This window comes from Falco rusticolus, chromosome W, assembly GCF_015220075.1.
Source record: "Falco rusticolus isolate bFalRus1 chromosome W, bFalRus1.pri, whole genome shotgun sequence".
NCBI lineage: Eukaryota > Metazoa > Chordata > Aves > Falconiformes > Falconidae > Falco > Falco rusticolus.
This window is the reverse complement of record NC_051209.1, coordinates 11338522-11353452: the sequence shown is the minus strand read 5'-3', so window position 1 is coordinate 11353452 and position 14931 is coordinate 11338522. Positions and strand designations below refer to the sequence as shown.

General features: G+C 46.9%; 1 protein-coding gene across 2 annotated transcripts in view; it reads right to left on the bottom strand.

Annotated features, from left to right (window-relative positions):
- Positions 1 to 1609: 1609 nt before the first annotated feature.
- LOC119140626 (E3 ubiquitin-protein ligase RNF165-like) overlaps positions 1610 to 14931 on the bottom strand; it is a 51011-nt gene continuing 37689 nt past the window's right edge. Inside the window, exons 3-8 of one of the 2 annotated variants that reach the window (XM_037372119.1) lie at positions 14479 to 14604; positions 10884 to 11013; positions 9735 to 9839; positions 9108 to 9203; positions 7435 to 7541; positions 1610 to 6253 (exon numbers count right to left, since the gene is read on the bottom strand). In XM_037372119.1, coding sequence (XP_037228016.1) covers positions 6136 to 6253; positions 7435 to 7541; positions 9108 to 9203; positions 9735 to 9839; positions 10884 to 11013; positions 14479 to 14604 — 682 coding nt within the window. In that variant the 3' untranslated portion in view covers positions 1610 to 6135. The remainder of the gene's footprint in view (positions 6254 to 7434; positions 7542 to 9107; positions 9204 to 9734; positions 9840 to 10883; positions 11014 to 14478; positions 14605 to 14931) is intronic. The other variant, XM_037372120.1, reaches the window with a different exon arrangement.

The following is a 14931-nucleotide window of genomic DNA, read 5'->3' as shown; positions in this document are numbered from 1 at the left end:
AGTTTACAAAAGCACTTGGGTGCTGCAGGCAAAAACAAGTATAACCAAGGAGTCCTTTGCTTTGGATACTAAGAGGGGCTGGTTGTCTCTTGCTGCAGGATGCAGAGAATTATTTGAAAATCTCTATGAAATTGTTGTGAAACATTTCTGGTAGCATCATATACCTACATCAACCTTACATGCATGAAGTTAGAATAACTGAAGGCTGTGAAGTATACATCTTATAATCTCCCCTGTCCCATCGTTGTGTGTAGAAGTCCGTTTTGAAATAGAAAAAAGCTCAATTTAAAACAAATAATAATAAAAAAAGATATTTACTGATAGAGTTGTACAGCTCTGAGCTGCAACCTGTGAGCCAGCTGAGGATTTAGATACTGCAAAACACAAATAAGGGCTAAGCTTCCCGACCCCAGGCAGCTGCTCGTAACAAAGCCATTGCATCCTGGCCTGTGCTGCTATACCTTAATGGGCACAACCCAGAGCCCTCCCCAGCACAGCCACCAGTTACTGCTCGCCGTACTCAGCAGGGCTGCTATCACTTCACGGCGGCATTTGCTGCGGTGGCTTTGAAGCAAAGCTGATTGCCATCTCAAGCAACTCTCTCAGCGCCATTACCCTTCCGAAGGACATCAGCAAGATCTCAGCAAGTAACTGAGATTTCCTCTTGGCTGGACCAGTGGGGTCATTTTTAACCTGTTTTCTGAATTTGTAAAAGCTTCCTATAATGGGAGCTTCGTATCACCTCAGTACGGTGCATCCCTTATGCAGGCTTTGCTGGATGCTGGAGGAGCTGGCAATTCCCTTCAGCTACGGGAACCAAATCTCTACGATCAGCAGCTGCCTGTCTCCAAGGTTTATTTAGTCTAATCACATAGTCAAAGCTGGGGACTGGTCTCAGCCATTCTCCATGAAATGCATAAGGAGGAACAGCCGAATCGAGAGTGGGTAGGAGCAGACACTGGCACTGTTCATTGTGGGGAAAAAATAAAAGCACAAGAGGATCTATGAAACGAGCTGCGCAGGACGCAAAGTTGGGTGTACAGCCCATTGGATTCTCCAGCAGGTAACAGAAAGATTGAAAATACCCTCAAATTTGTATTAGTGTGGAGGATTATTATTTTTTTGGCTTCCAATAAGTTTCTCTTTCATGAGTTATTAAACAGGAGACCCCCAGGGAGGGAGATGCTTCTCTACCAGGAGGATGGAGGACCTGTCAATATCTCTGCAGGACTTGCTATAGATATCCTACAGGCTCCGTGGGATGTGTTTAGAGGAGAAATCCCTCTTTAATAGGCAATTTCCAACCTGGTTCCAGAAAGTGATTTTGGTACCTAACCACAAAACTAGTGCCACAGGACATCACACACCGTAATGTGCCCGGTGTGGAGAGCCTCACCTCGCCTCTGCCACGGAGCTCAAGCACCAACAGCCTCTGCAAACCAGCTGGGCAGAGTATTTTCTACCCCAGCAGCATCTCTTTTGCACCTCAAAGCCCAAAGTCATAAATAGTGAAAGAAGAATTGACTCTGACCCAAAGAAACAAGAAACAAGTGGTAAATAAGGACCAAGCTATCTCCCTGCCAGGTGACTTCTGCATGGCACAGGTTTATAGTTAGCAATGCAGTTTGGTTTATTAGTTATAAATAAAGTACAAAAAAATCCACCAAAAGTGAATCTAAGCATTTACACAATTTCTAATGTCTTTTCATTTCTTCAATGCACTATTGCTTTAATATTAATAATAAATATTTCTCTAGCTTTATTCTATAAAATAGTCTATGTAGCAAAATGTTGCACAGCACAACAGAACAGCAGTAGGAGTACAAAAATGTGGGTGATCCTTTCACCAGCCTGGGTCATTAAAGGAGAGGATTTTTGTTCGCTCACTCCTTGTTTTATTTATCCCTTTTACAGTGTCTTTGCGGGCAGGGAACAACCAACCCCCTGTCCCTGCACAGCTCCAGGCTACAGGGGAGGAGTGTCACGGAGCAGCAAGGAAAAGCACAGACAGGTTTTAAACCCAGGGTAAGGCAAAGTCAACAAAGCAGAGCAGCACCCTGAAGGGACAGAGAGAAAAAAATTAAGGTACAGTCATTTTGTGCCTTTCTAACCCAAAAGAGAATTGCACCCAAAGCCTTTTGGGTGGGGATGGCTACTGGCTGAGCACAGGAGTTGAACCCCATTTCTGTCCATACATGGCTGAGCATCTGCGCTGACCAAGAGCAGTTATGGCTTAAAGCTTTAAATATTATCAAAGGTGCTCTAACCCTCTTGTGAGGCTCGAGCGCTTGATATTCAGGAGCCTTTCAGGAAAGGGCAGTGCATCGCAAGAGCGGTGTGGCCATGGCTGTGGATGGCATGCTTGGCCACTACTGCAGGAGCAGGACGTCAGCTTGGGACTGACCTCCTCCTCGGCATCAGGAAGGCTTTGGTGCAGGTCCCAGCTCTACAGTAGATTAAAAAGCTCCAAGTTGAGGTTTTCCCCTTAACAAGGGGGATTAAACCAACTGATCAAGAAGATCAGCGTTGAGGGCTTCTGCTCCATGCATGTTTCACAGCTGGGTTGTAGCAAATGCTCATGGCAGGCATTACAAAGGGATGCCAGATCGCTCCTGTGTCTATCCCAGCCCCTTGCTCAGCTAGACCAGGGGTCAACCCTTAAAAATTGCAATGAATCCCTCAGTTTTCTTGCCTCCAAGTTCAGACTCATTTACCTCCTTCATCCTCCCCGCAGTGCCCAGTGGGGTGCATGCACAGAGGGTGAAAAGAGCCAGACCAAGCACCAACAGGAACCAAAAACTGAATAGAGCCACCACTCCTGGGCTTCCTTCCTTGGTTTCTGAACCAGCTTGCAGAGTCCTGCACTAAATGCATGCATTGTCCCAAGCACAGCCTTGTAGTGGGGGCCTGCCAGGTGTTACTGCAGGGTAATGCATGCAGCAAGAGCAATAGCATCACCAGCAGCATCAGGGACAGGGCGGTAGCAAGAATCGACCAAAACATTTTGGTTTTGCAGAGCGCCATTAATCACCTTCAATGCGTAAGGACACAAGTCAAAGGATCACCAGAGTTTGATTATGAGTGCAAATAATATTCATATATATGTGCTAAACACAGTCACTATATTGCAGTTTTCCACTATGTCACAGCATACAGAATCAAAGGTTTGCATTTTTATGGAATGTATCCAAGGTAACAGCACCACAGTAATACAGTTTATAATCACAGCCCCTGATTTTTTTCTCTTTTTTTTTTTTTACAAGATAAGCATTACCCCCCACATCCCATGTTTAATTTATTTTTTTAAAGTACCGATGCATGCAAAGCATTCCATTCCCAGAAACAATGCAAAAAATGAGGTAATAGGAGTAATAAAAAAATTCGTATTAATTTCTAAATAAATAAATTATAATTAAAAATGCAAAAAAACAACTATAAAAATAATTAAATAAGAAGCCACAATATCTACAAGTTAGTCATAAATTATGATTGTTAAATATAAGGCATTTAAACTCACAAAACCCTGTAAACTATCAATATTTTGTTCCTAGAGATTTTTTGTTGTTTGTTTCGATTTGTTTTTAAACTCATCCTATTATCGCAACCTACTCATACAAATTACTTAAACACAAAGGAACCTGACACACCGATGCATCTCCAGACACTGTAAATTCACACGCACCTTGGGATCAGTCACTCATATGAGACCATGGGAGTTTGGTACTTTTTCTCACCAAAGGTTTTTTTTTTTGTTGTTTGTTTAAAAACTGTGCTTGTTCATTAGACAAATAGTAATACTTTCGCATAGGCTTTAAGAAAACACGTGGTTCGGAAGCAGTCCTCCTTCACTCCCTGCCCAGCCAGGGTCCCAGTCGCCCTGTTCCTCTCCCTGCTTCACACCCAGCTCACGCCTGGACAGACCAGACAGGCTTACAGTGTATTTTACCAGCAAAACCTTGCTTTGCTTGTCCATATGATTAGTAATATTAGTATTTTTAATGCTGCTTCAATCTGCTACTGCTGGAGCAAGCCCCATAGGTATCGATGGAGCACTCCTTGACCCATGGACATCAGGGCTGGGACCACCACATCCCCCAGGAAGCCATCGCTTGCGCTAGGTGGCAAATATATCATAGAACCACAGAACGGTTTGGGTTGGAAGGGACCTTCAAAGGCCATCTAGTCCAACCCCCTGCCAAGGTCAAGGGGATTTTCAACTGGATCAGGTTGCTCAGAGCCCCATCCAGCCTGACCTTGAATGTTGCCAGGGATGGGGCATCGGGCACCTCTCTGGGAAACTTGTACCAGTGTCTCACCATCCTCATCATAAACCATTTCTTTCTTACATCTTCCTCACATACCACCATGTGTCCCCCTCCACTCGCTCCTACCTACATGGACACAGCTCCTGTACTCTCCTCCCCATGGGGCTCCCCTCTTTCTCTGCCCTTTCCAGTTGGGAAAAAAAAATAATCTCTGGGGTGCCTCTGGGACTTGCGATTACCACTCGCAGGAATCCTGCAGTCTCTCAGATGGTAATTTATGATTGTTTCTACTTGGAGAGCATCACTTGGCTCCAGCAAAACAGATACTCAGGGGAGCCAGAAATCATTCCCTCCACATCAGCATTTTCAATATATAATGTTCCTAATTCCCCTTGCTCCTCTGCATTTCTCTTCTGCTCCCCTAGCATGCAAAAAAAAAAAAAATATTTTAAAAAAAAGGTTTTTGGTTGTGAATGTCAGTTCTCCAGAGGGCTTTGAGCTCAGTCCCTGCAGTTGATGTTCTGAGGTCTTTATTTCAAGGAGAGCTTGGATTGCAACAGCTCGCTCCTTCAGGGACTACCTCCTAATTCTTTTCTGAGCATTAACGCAATTAAGTTTCATTTTAACAGCCACTGAATTCTCCATGTGGATACAGCTTGAAACGTGTATACAAACACATGTGGGTGCAGGTGCACATGCTTTGGGACAGGGTCACAACCCAACCCCTCCCAAAAGCAGAGAAAACCCCTTCCAACCTGCCTTCCCCTCCCACACTGAAGTGCTCATGGCCTCAGCAGTGCCTTGTGAGCATTGAGTTTTCCCCCGTCCTGTTATCAGAGATGCTTTTGCATGGGAGAGGAGTCAGCAGTGTATATCGCTCAGCACCTCTCTGATGTTATTATACTGCAAAGCACAGCTATAGGTGCCGACTCTAGTAACCATCATTTTAGACCATGGCTGGCAGCAGCTGCTGAAGCCAACCAGCCTCACAGCTCACATGAGAAAGCATCATGGGCAATGGCAATCATGAATACAGCCCTTCCTTGGATTTTGATATGCCAAGCTACTTCATTAAGATACGGAAAGCAAAGAAATAGCATCTACTCCAATATTGTGCCCCTACAGAAAGTGTCCAGCACCAGCAGATAAGCAGGAATGAAGCTTCTCCCTATTGCTTCATTCATTTCATTCCCAATTTTTATTATTTTTTTAAGCTTCTCTAAATTTGCAACACACTGTAAACGCAAGGAAAGGAAGCACACACAGCTGAGGCAAAGAGCGCAACCCTTCTGACTGTAAACAGGATTTTGCTTTTTCGCCTCTTCCCCCCTCAAGGGTGGGAAAGGTTGACCTCTTTCTTCCCCCTCTGCAATCTATTAATCAGACACCAAAATAAGGAATCTATGAAAAAATATTTGGTGAAAATTAGGTAACAGCAACATGTCCACCACAAGATGAGTAGGGCATCAAACACAACATTTCTTAAGCTAACATGCTCCAGCTGCCATCCATAGGAATAGCTAAAGGACCCCTAACATGTTTCTATGTATTCGAGAGGTATATATACAATCCTCATGAAATGCAGGATTGACAGGCCAGACTACCACAAGTAGTTCCTTCATGTTCAACACTAAATCTTCTGCAGCACGGGGTCTCTGAGCTCCGGGAATGCCAGCTCCCTTTCATTGGGCCCGTATCCTGCGTTATGTGCAATATCTCCTACCGCTAGATATTGTACTGCCACCTCCTCCTCACTAACGTGCCTGCAGACTTTTCCTCTCAATCAAATGGCTCAGAAGGCAAAAATTTTGCTGCAAGGGTTTATGGCCATATGACCTGGTAAGGAAAATGGTGTGTCCAGCCAGTCCTTTCAGCTGTCTGAGCCGAGCTGTGTTTCAATGTCCACCCTGCAGATCGGGCACTTCTTGCTGGTGGCCAGCCACTGGTCCACACACACTTGGTGGAAGAGATGCATACAGGGCAACCGCCTGCAGAGAGAGAAGTACCACCCCGTTAGGATGGAAGAGGTCCAGGAGACCAGGAAGAGCCAGAAAGCAGCAGCCAGGGCTGCTTCAGACATGAGGAACCACTGATGCAGTGACACCAGTGCTGCCGAGGTCCTACAGCCTTTCCCAGCTACACCAGCTCACACAGAGTAGTAGGTCAGAGATGGTGTCTTTCTTGGCTCAAAGCCTTTTAGAAAACCCCCACACCCTCCTGAATTGTGTTGTTCCAGATATTAACTAACCTGGCTGCCTCTTTTTAATCTTTCAGGAGTATCAGGTTATACTTCAGAGCCTCTTGATTCTTTGTCATTGTGGCTCATTAGCAGTCAGGTGGGTCCCTGCTGCTCCCATGTGGGTGTCTGGTGTGCCCCAGGGAATGTGGATACTTTTCACCTACATCACCTTTGTCATCTCTTCGCTCACCCTCATGAGTCGGAGGGACCGTGAACCACAAGGATCCACAGCATGAAGATCAGAGTGTTTCTTGATGGTTTAAAGCAATGAAATGGCAAGGAGCAGGACCGGGTAGTGCAGCTGCACTGCCCACCTGCAGCTCCTTCAGCCATGGTAGGTCAGCCCCTTGGAACTGCTTGTCCTCATCCCCTGTCACAAGCAGAGATTTGACCCAGCCAAGAGCCTGGGGACATCTGTGAGGGATAACTGGGGCTTAGTTGTTGGCTCAGGATGGTTCTTGGTGACCGTGCAGGCAGAGTAATCTCACTTACTCTACAATAAAGAAGCTCTGTCCTGGCCACAAGCCAAACCCCCCTAGACTTCACACCCACACTCCCTTTTATCATATTTTGGTCATCTGTCAAGCTCAAATGTTGACATCCCTGAGCTCCAGATGGCTGTCTGAGACCTGGGATCCATCCTTCTCTGACACTTGCCACCTGGCCCATTGGCACAGCCTTGAAGCAGGCGATCCAAGCCCAGGAGATACTATAAAAACTTGGCCCTCCTGCTGCTGCAGAACTCTTCATACCTACAGCCCACACCAATGTCCATCTAAATAGCATTTGGTGTCCCAGACCCTGAAAAAGCCCAAATGAGTTTGTCAGGACAAGAACAGGGACAACCGCACCGGCTCATGGCAGTTTTAATCCCAATAAACACAATTCAGATGGCATCAAGAGGCAAAGGAGCAGATGGGAGCATCTTACCTGACATCTTCTCCATCTTCAAGCATGGACAGACAGATTGTGCATTTCTCGTCGGTGTCTGACTCCTCTCCATCCTCTCGCTCAGCTTTGCCCTCCTGCGGTCTTCTCTACAGCAAGGTTAAAGACATGATTTGGTTAGGACTTGACCTTTCTAATGCTCTTCCAAGCCTGGGTAGTTGCAGGAAGGCAAATAACAAGAGCTTCATCTACCGGTCAGATCCTCCAGCTTGGGAAAGCCAGCCCAGCCAAAACAGCCAGTGAGGGGAGGATGCCACCAACATGCTGCTGGTCGGCACATCTCCTGGGGCCAGTGGCAGTGTGGCTGGTGGTAGTGTCCCAAGGAGCAGCCAGTCCTCTGCTGCCCTAACACAGCCCCTCACCACCTCCTCCATACTCCTTGCAGTGGGGATGGCCCCATGGTCTCCTTTGCTGGAGGCTTCTCCTGGAGACCCTAAATCATGTGGGGTCACCACTGCCAGGAAGGGCAACCACTGTGCCCCATTCCAGCTTGACCACCAGCCCAGCCCCACACTGCGCCATGGGGCAATGCTTAAACTGTCAGCTCTTCCCTTTTCTCTTCCTACCACACATCCATTGTGGATAACTGGCTAGCTGAAAAGGGTCACATAGACATAGTCCAGCTGGCTGGACAAAAATGCACATCGCTCTCAGCTTATCTGAAGTAAAGCAAAATACACTGTCTTTGGCTGTTTTTGTTACACAGTAACAGGAAGATTTTGGTGGGAAAAGAATGTTGCAGGTGGGAACAGATAACTACAGAAGAGAAACTAGGGGCGGGCTTGGTATTTAGGCAACTAACCAATAATGAGCTTAACTTTTGTAATATGTATGAGCTAATTATAAGAAGGCATAAAAGGTGACTGTAAGAGACAATAAACGAAGTCTGCTGATCACTCATATTGAGTGACTGTGTCTTCCCTCCGTCGCAACAATCCATTCCTATTAATGTCATTTTTCTGGATCCACTGGAGATGCGGTCAGAGATTAGCGCAGCAGGAGTTGACTCACTTCCAACCTGGGCAATGAAACATCCCTACTTGTCACTGCCCAGCCGGGAATGACCAGCATGTGAAATCACTGCCCAGACAAGCATTTTTCCCATTTTCTAATTAGCACAACCCAAAATGCGGCACCCATTTCCTTACGGGCAGGGGATCAGCTCCAACAGAGGAGACACCTCTTGCAGAACGAGGGGAGGACAACCTCCCCAACGCCATGGAGCCAGCACTCTCATGGCAGGGCGCGTGGGCAGCACCACTTGCATGCAGAACGGGGTGGGTTTGCATGCAAGAAGCCCCCTTGGCATGTGCGCTTTCTTACCAGGTGCGGACAGGGGGGAAATTGCACCCGCTGGGTGGGAGAAGGTTGAGACCCTTTTGAAAATTTGGCCCACAGCTTCCTATCCTAGAAGTGAGAAACAGCCAGCTGAGCTACACCACCGCTTCAGCCCAGGATCCCCACAAGATATTAAAGCACCAATTCTGGATTTTACATTCCTCCCCCATTTTGGGGAATATTTTGATTGATGGCAGCAGTTTGCCAACCCTGAGGATTGCGACCCACCAAAGTCCTTCCTTCTGTCTGCTCCATGCCCACAGCCCTTGGCCAGCTGAGAGGGGCTGGCAGCCATGCCGCGGTTTTGGAGCACTCACCTTCTTGTACTTGTGGGGGAAGGTAAACCTCTCGATGGTGTTCTGGACGGTGCCCCGGCTCACACTGCCCAGCCTATCCTCCAGCTGCAGCAGCTCCTGCAGCACAGGAGCAGCAGCAAACACCATCAGCATTGCTCCCAGGGCATGAGGTCCCACCACCCCACCCTACCTGCTGGTGACCAAGGCTCCCTCCTGCCCTTTCCGCAGTGGAAATGGCCATCAAACCCAAATCAGTCATGCTTTCCTTTCATGATGGATCTGAGCCTTAGCACTTGGGTTAATAATTAAGGGCTCAGGCAAAGAGCTGGGTATCCAATATTTCAGAAATTAGGATGGAATTTGAGCTCCATTTCACAGGCTGGGAAACAAAACCCTGTAGAACTGGAGCAGTTTGTTCACAGACATGAAGGGAGACAGAGTCAATCCAAGCCAGACCCAGGCACCTTGGAATAAACCAACTTCTACCAAACCCACTCAACCCCTTTGCCTCCCAGTTATTACTAAAATTGCTGCAAGACTCAATGCAACTGCCATGCCACAAAACAGAGTTACAAGGTTATACCAGAACTCGCTTAGATTCCCAGCATTTAAAAATTTAATAATAATTCCAGTCCCCGAGATACATACTTCATAGCTCTCCCGCACAGCAGACGTGTGCCTGCTTGGGTTCAGTCCATGAAGAGCAAGTAACTGAAGCTGAGGGTAAGGGTAATTTCTGATTTCGTGAACAACCTGCAAGAAGTGAGGGAGAAAAAATAAAGCCACCCATACCTGCACATAGAAATCCATTGTGTACCCTGATTTAAATCTAGTGCTTTAAAAATTCAAAATTAAAGAGCAGACTGACACCTTCCCCCATGGAAGCCTTTTAATAACCAAAAAATGAAGTTTTATTAAATAGATCTCCTATAAATGATAACTGAGAAATGCATTTCTTCTGAATAAACTATCTGCTGTAATAATTCCTGTTGCATCTATAAAATTGTGGTTCCAAACTCTCAACATGGATTAGCTTAAAAAGATATTTTATTTTATTTTATTTTATTTTATTTTATTTTATTTTATTTTATTTTATTTTATTTTGTTTTGTTTGAAATGGGTGGATTTATCTTCATCCAAGCTTTGATTTTCTTAAGCCTCACTGCAGTACATGGGTGTCAGGGTCTGACTATGGGCACAAGGGAAAAACACCCTCGTGGGATTTCTGAGGAAGCTTTAAGGTTTAGGAGTCCTGGGCATGGCTCAGCTCCAAATACAGCACCCTGCTAGGAGAAGGGCCAGCAAATGACCCCAGTCAGACCATCTTTCTGTCAGACCCCATCTCCAGCTGTGCAAGAGGTTATGCAAAACCTTTATGGATGGTGTCAAGGCTGATGCGATGAGGTATGGTCCTCGAGGCTGAGCCCAGGGAAGGGAGTCACCTACTGCCAATCCTTCTGCATACAAAAAGTCCTGGGGAGCCCACAGTTTGTTCCAGTATTATATTATCAGTAATAACTGCTGAGTCTCTCCCACCCTGCCCAGGTTTTGCAGACCAGCTTGTGAGCATAGTGCTGCACACCATGGACCGAATCTTTCCAGAGCAGCTGAGCTTTTCTTTCCTTTCCCTAATCCAGAGTGCAGTGATGCAATATTATCCTTTCAGACACTCCCTCCCACAGCCGGAGATAAGTGTGATTCACAGAAGACAGGTGATAGAAAGATAGCAGCCTTTATTTTGACTGCCTTCTGGCAGACAATGCATAAAACATTTCTCGGTAAAAGCGTTTCACTTACTATCTGTGTCGAGGATGTGCTTCTGGGGAAATGGTGCATCCGAGGTGTAGCTAAGTAATGCTGATAGGGCTGAGGGACCGGCTGGACCTGGAACTGGGTGTGAGTCAGTCCTGCATCGACGCTGAGGTCCCTGCGGGCACGAGGATGAAGACATGGCTTTGGTTGCACGGTTCTATTGTATGGCGTACAGCAAGTCAGATCACGCTCACGCAGCAACCTCCACTGGTGGGCTCTGGGCTGCGGTGGGTTCCTCAACCTAGGGTGATGCTACTGCTCGGAAGGGAGTTTCCTCCAATGTGGGCCAGCACAAAGGAGTGTGGTGTTCTTTTTATGCCAGTTAGCATTTGTGTTAGCTGGGGTCAAGAGCTGCATGGGCACAGCCTGCTGATTTCAGAACAAGAGTGTTTTGGTGGCTCCAATCGATACCCAGGCTCAGTAACTCAGCCCAGCCAGACCAGGTCCTGTCTGTGCTGCCATCACTGCAGACAATTACATTTTGCCTTGAATATTTTGCAGGAATACAGCACAGGGGGCACACAGATGAACCATCCTGCGTAGTTGTTAGGAAGCAGCTAGGCACCATCTGGGGGCTTTTTGACATGCCTGTACTCCTTGGAGGTCCCCCAGACCAGGTCATGGTAGGACTTGGGGAGACAAGGGAGACCACACCTCACCTGAACCCAGCCTCAGGGAGCTCCAGAGCTGCTCTTCATGCAGAAAATATAAAGGTTTGAAGAGATTTCTGGATGGGACTGCTGTAGAAAAGGGTGTCACACAACCAACAGGCCAACACCAATGAAGCAGGACACCCCCGAAGGTCCCGCTTGCCTGCATGCGGCCTGGCCTGGGCCAGCAGAGCTGGGGCTCTTCTTGGTGAATTTAGACACTTTTGTCCACGAAAATAACTCAGCTCAATCCCAGGACTTGGCATGACCAGGATCCTGGCAAATGCCACAGCTGTGCCCAGCGCAGCACGCAGACAAACTGCAGCCCCATCCCCACGCCGTGTGGAGGGATGGGAGGAGACCTAACGCTGCATCTCCATCTATAATCCAATTGGCTCATCCCTGTCTCTCCAGCCAAAGAATCTCTCAGCAAACAAGTGCTTTGAATGTCATTCACTTTATCATAATTACTAAAGCCAGTGCTCTAATAACCATTGTCTTCACATTTGCCAAAGCAAAGCTAATTAGAACACAGGGGTGGCTTCCTATTCCAGCCTCCAACTTCTCTTCCCCTAAGCAGAGAACAGTGGCAGCAACCACCACAGCTTGTTAGGAGCAACCCAGACGTGTCCTCCAGCAGCTGTAAAATTACTTTCACTCAACAGCAGATAACAGATGTGAGGGAACAGTAAATGTAGAAACCCTTTACCCAGAACAGCCTGGGTACCAGACAGCAGCTCCAGTGCTCTTGTACCCCCTAAGACACACCACACCAAGTTGAAGCAAAGAGGGGACTGTCTTTGCTGACCCCGTGCTAGCCATGTGCTAGACAGACAAAACCTGGCAGAGGATAAACCACAGCAGGCGACTGGCAGGAACACAACCAGGGTAAGAATCTGCAGGGCTGGGCATTTTCCATCCCCTGTGTCACAATTTTGGATATTTATCCAATTGCTGAAGACTGTTCCCAGGTGGATGGAAGGCTCAACTGAAAATCAGGAGGCTTTGGGTCCATTCCCAGGCCTGATGCATGACCCTGACCGCTTCCTCTCTGCCTTCCCATGTTCCCTGTCTGCAAAATAGACATGATAATCCACAGAGTGCTTTGAAATCAAGGACTGAAGAGATCTCTCAAAGATGAATGGCCATTATTAACTCGCACAAGTAATTGCGATAACAGCAGTGCTGAACTGTTTGCATACAGGTGCATTTAGAGGCTTAAAATTGGATGTCGAGGCTCCTGAAGCGATGCTGTGTGTCTGCAGAATGGTGCAAAGCAGAATACTGCATGGAACGGTGTTTTCCCAGGGTGTGGGGGTGAATAAGCAGAGCACATTAGCTGAAGCAAACCAAAACCAACCATCACCTTCTAGCCTGTGCTACATGGACAACTTGGTGCTTAGATGTGAGGTTCAAGAGTTGTGATTGCTTATGGCACATGGGTCGCCAACAGCCAAAAAGTGAAGGATAAGGCTCCAGATAACAGGTTGGATGGTCTTCACTAAATGCATACGCAAAAGATGATTTAAGGAACCAAATGGGAATTTGTTTATTCTTCACCAGAAGATTTTAATTGAGGCTGATCTGTCTGAGATGACTGATCACCTTCAGATCTTCCTTCCATCCCCGTTTCCCGCAATGGTGCCTACCACCCACCGCCTCCAAGCGAGCGTCACTGCTGCTCATGTGGTGGTAACACATTAGAGGAAAGTTTTTATATCTGTCACTGGGCAAAACTGTACATGTGCCCTGAGGGGAAATGAGTCACCCAAATATATATACACAGTATATGATTTCTGCCATCCTGGCTCCTTAGGTTTTATAGCTATGGAGAAACACAGGGTGAAAAGGGAGAGAGGGAGGAGGGGAACATAAAGTGATGCATTATCAGATCCTTCTAATGATTATAATTAAACACTCTGCACTGAAGGAGAGGCAGAAAGAATGGCTCTATCCAGATGGTACATGAACCACTTTACAAACTGAACTAACAATGTCATCCCGGCCAAATTCAGCTCACAGTGGTGCCATTAAGGGGAACACCTGAGAAGAAAATGGCAGAAGGATCTGGCCATATTTTAGGTTGTGTATTATTACCCTGGAGGGGAAAAAAATCCCCCCCTGTGTTAAAAGGACTCTCCATTTGCAGAGTGAAGCTCTCAGATGTTAGGAAATGCCATAATTAAGATTTCCTGTGCCATTTAATTTCAGTCCCCTTGTGCGTACACATTGCGACTGTCTCTAATAACATGTTAGCATGCTATTTTTTCCATTCAGTGCACAGAATGGACTTTGCTCAGCTAACAAGCAGCTACTCAGAAGTATGTTGTTATTTTCTTATTCTTCCAAGTAGGGCCCCATACCTTATTCACTGTGCAAGAGCTCAAAACCTGCTCTGAAAATGAAACAATTGGTTCCCCACTCTGATTTTCCAGGGTATCAAACACTGCAGTGGGAAAATTATTAAGAACTACTAGTTCATTCACACCATCCTGCAAGGTGGGGAAGGGCAGCATGGTGCTCCCTAATTTAGACCATGGAAAAAGTTGCAGCCATTGGTTTTTGAGTGGCTGGTGGATAGCAGAAGATCTAATTCAGGCAGAGATGTTGGTCTACAGGAAAAAGACCCTGGCTGTGCCCTGCAGCAGGAAGATTATTGCTTGGCTGCACTCTTACATCCATGGATGAAGAGTTATGGGCAATACCAATGCCTCAATGTTATCACATACATGCACAAAGGCTTTAGCACACACTCATGGCCCTCCCAGAGATGATTTTCCCATTGCACACTCCCCATGTTGTATGTATTGAGATGAACCATTAGCTTTCATGAAAGCATTGATCCATGATGACATCCACCAACCCTTACAGACTTCCCAGGACTTTTTAAACACCTCATTCGATGCAGTAGTGCAATGTGGAAGACTTACCAGTCCGTCCCTTCAGCTAAATACCTGGGCTGGGGCCCCATGGGTTGTGGAGTTTGCAGTTGGTGGCTGAAGTCAAAGCTGGGGTGCAGACGGTGAGGATGAACAGACATGCGCTCTTGAGCCCGCCTGCGGGAAGGAGACCGGCAAGCCAGTTAGCCACACGGTGGGCATTGGTACATATGGCTCCTGATCCCAGCCTGTGTCAATAAACCAGGGGAAAACCCAAGCAGTTGGGATTCTGAATATGTGTCCAAGAAGAAAGAGTCCCAGCAGGTGTCAGGGATGATGGGAAGAGGAACCCAGAGCTATGTCATGCACTCATGGTCACCACGGACATAACAAAACCTCCACTCTCACCCCCTGTGGCATCTACATATACTCGGATTACAGGAGATGCCATTTGGTGGCAGCATGAAGAGAAAAGGAGGAAACCAAGCAACTTCTTCCTTAGAA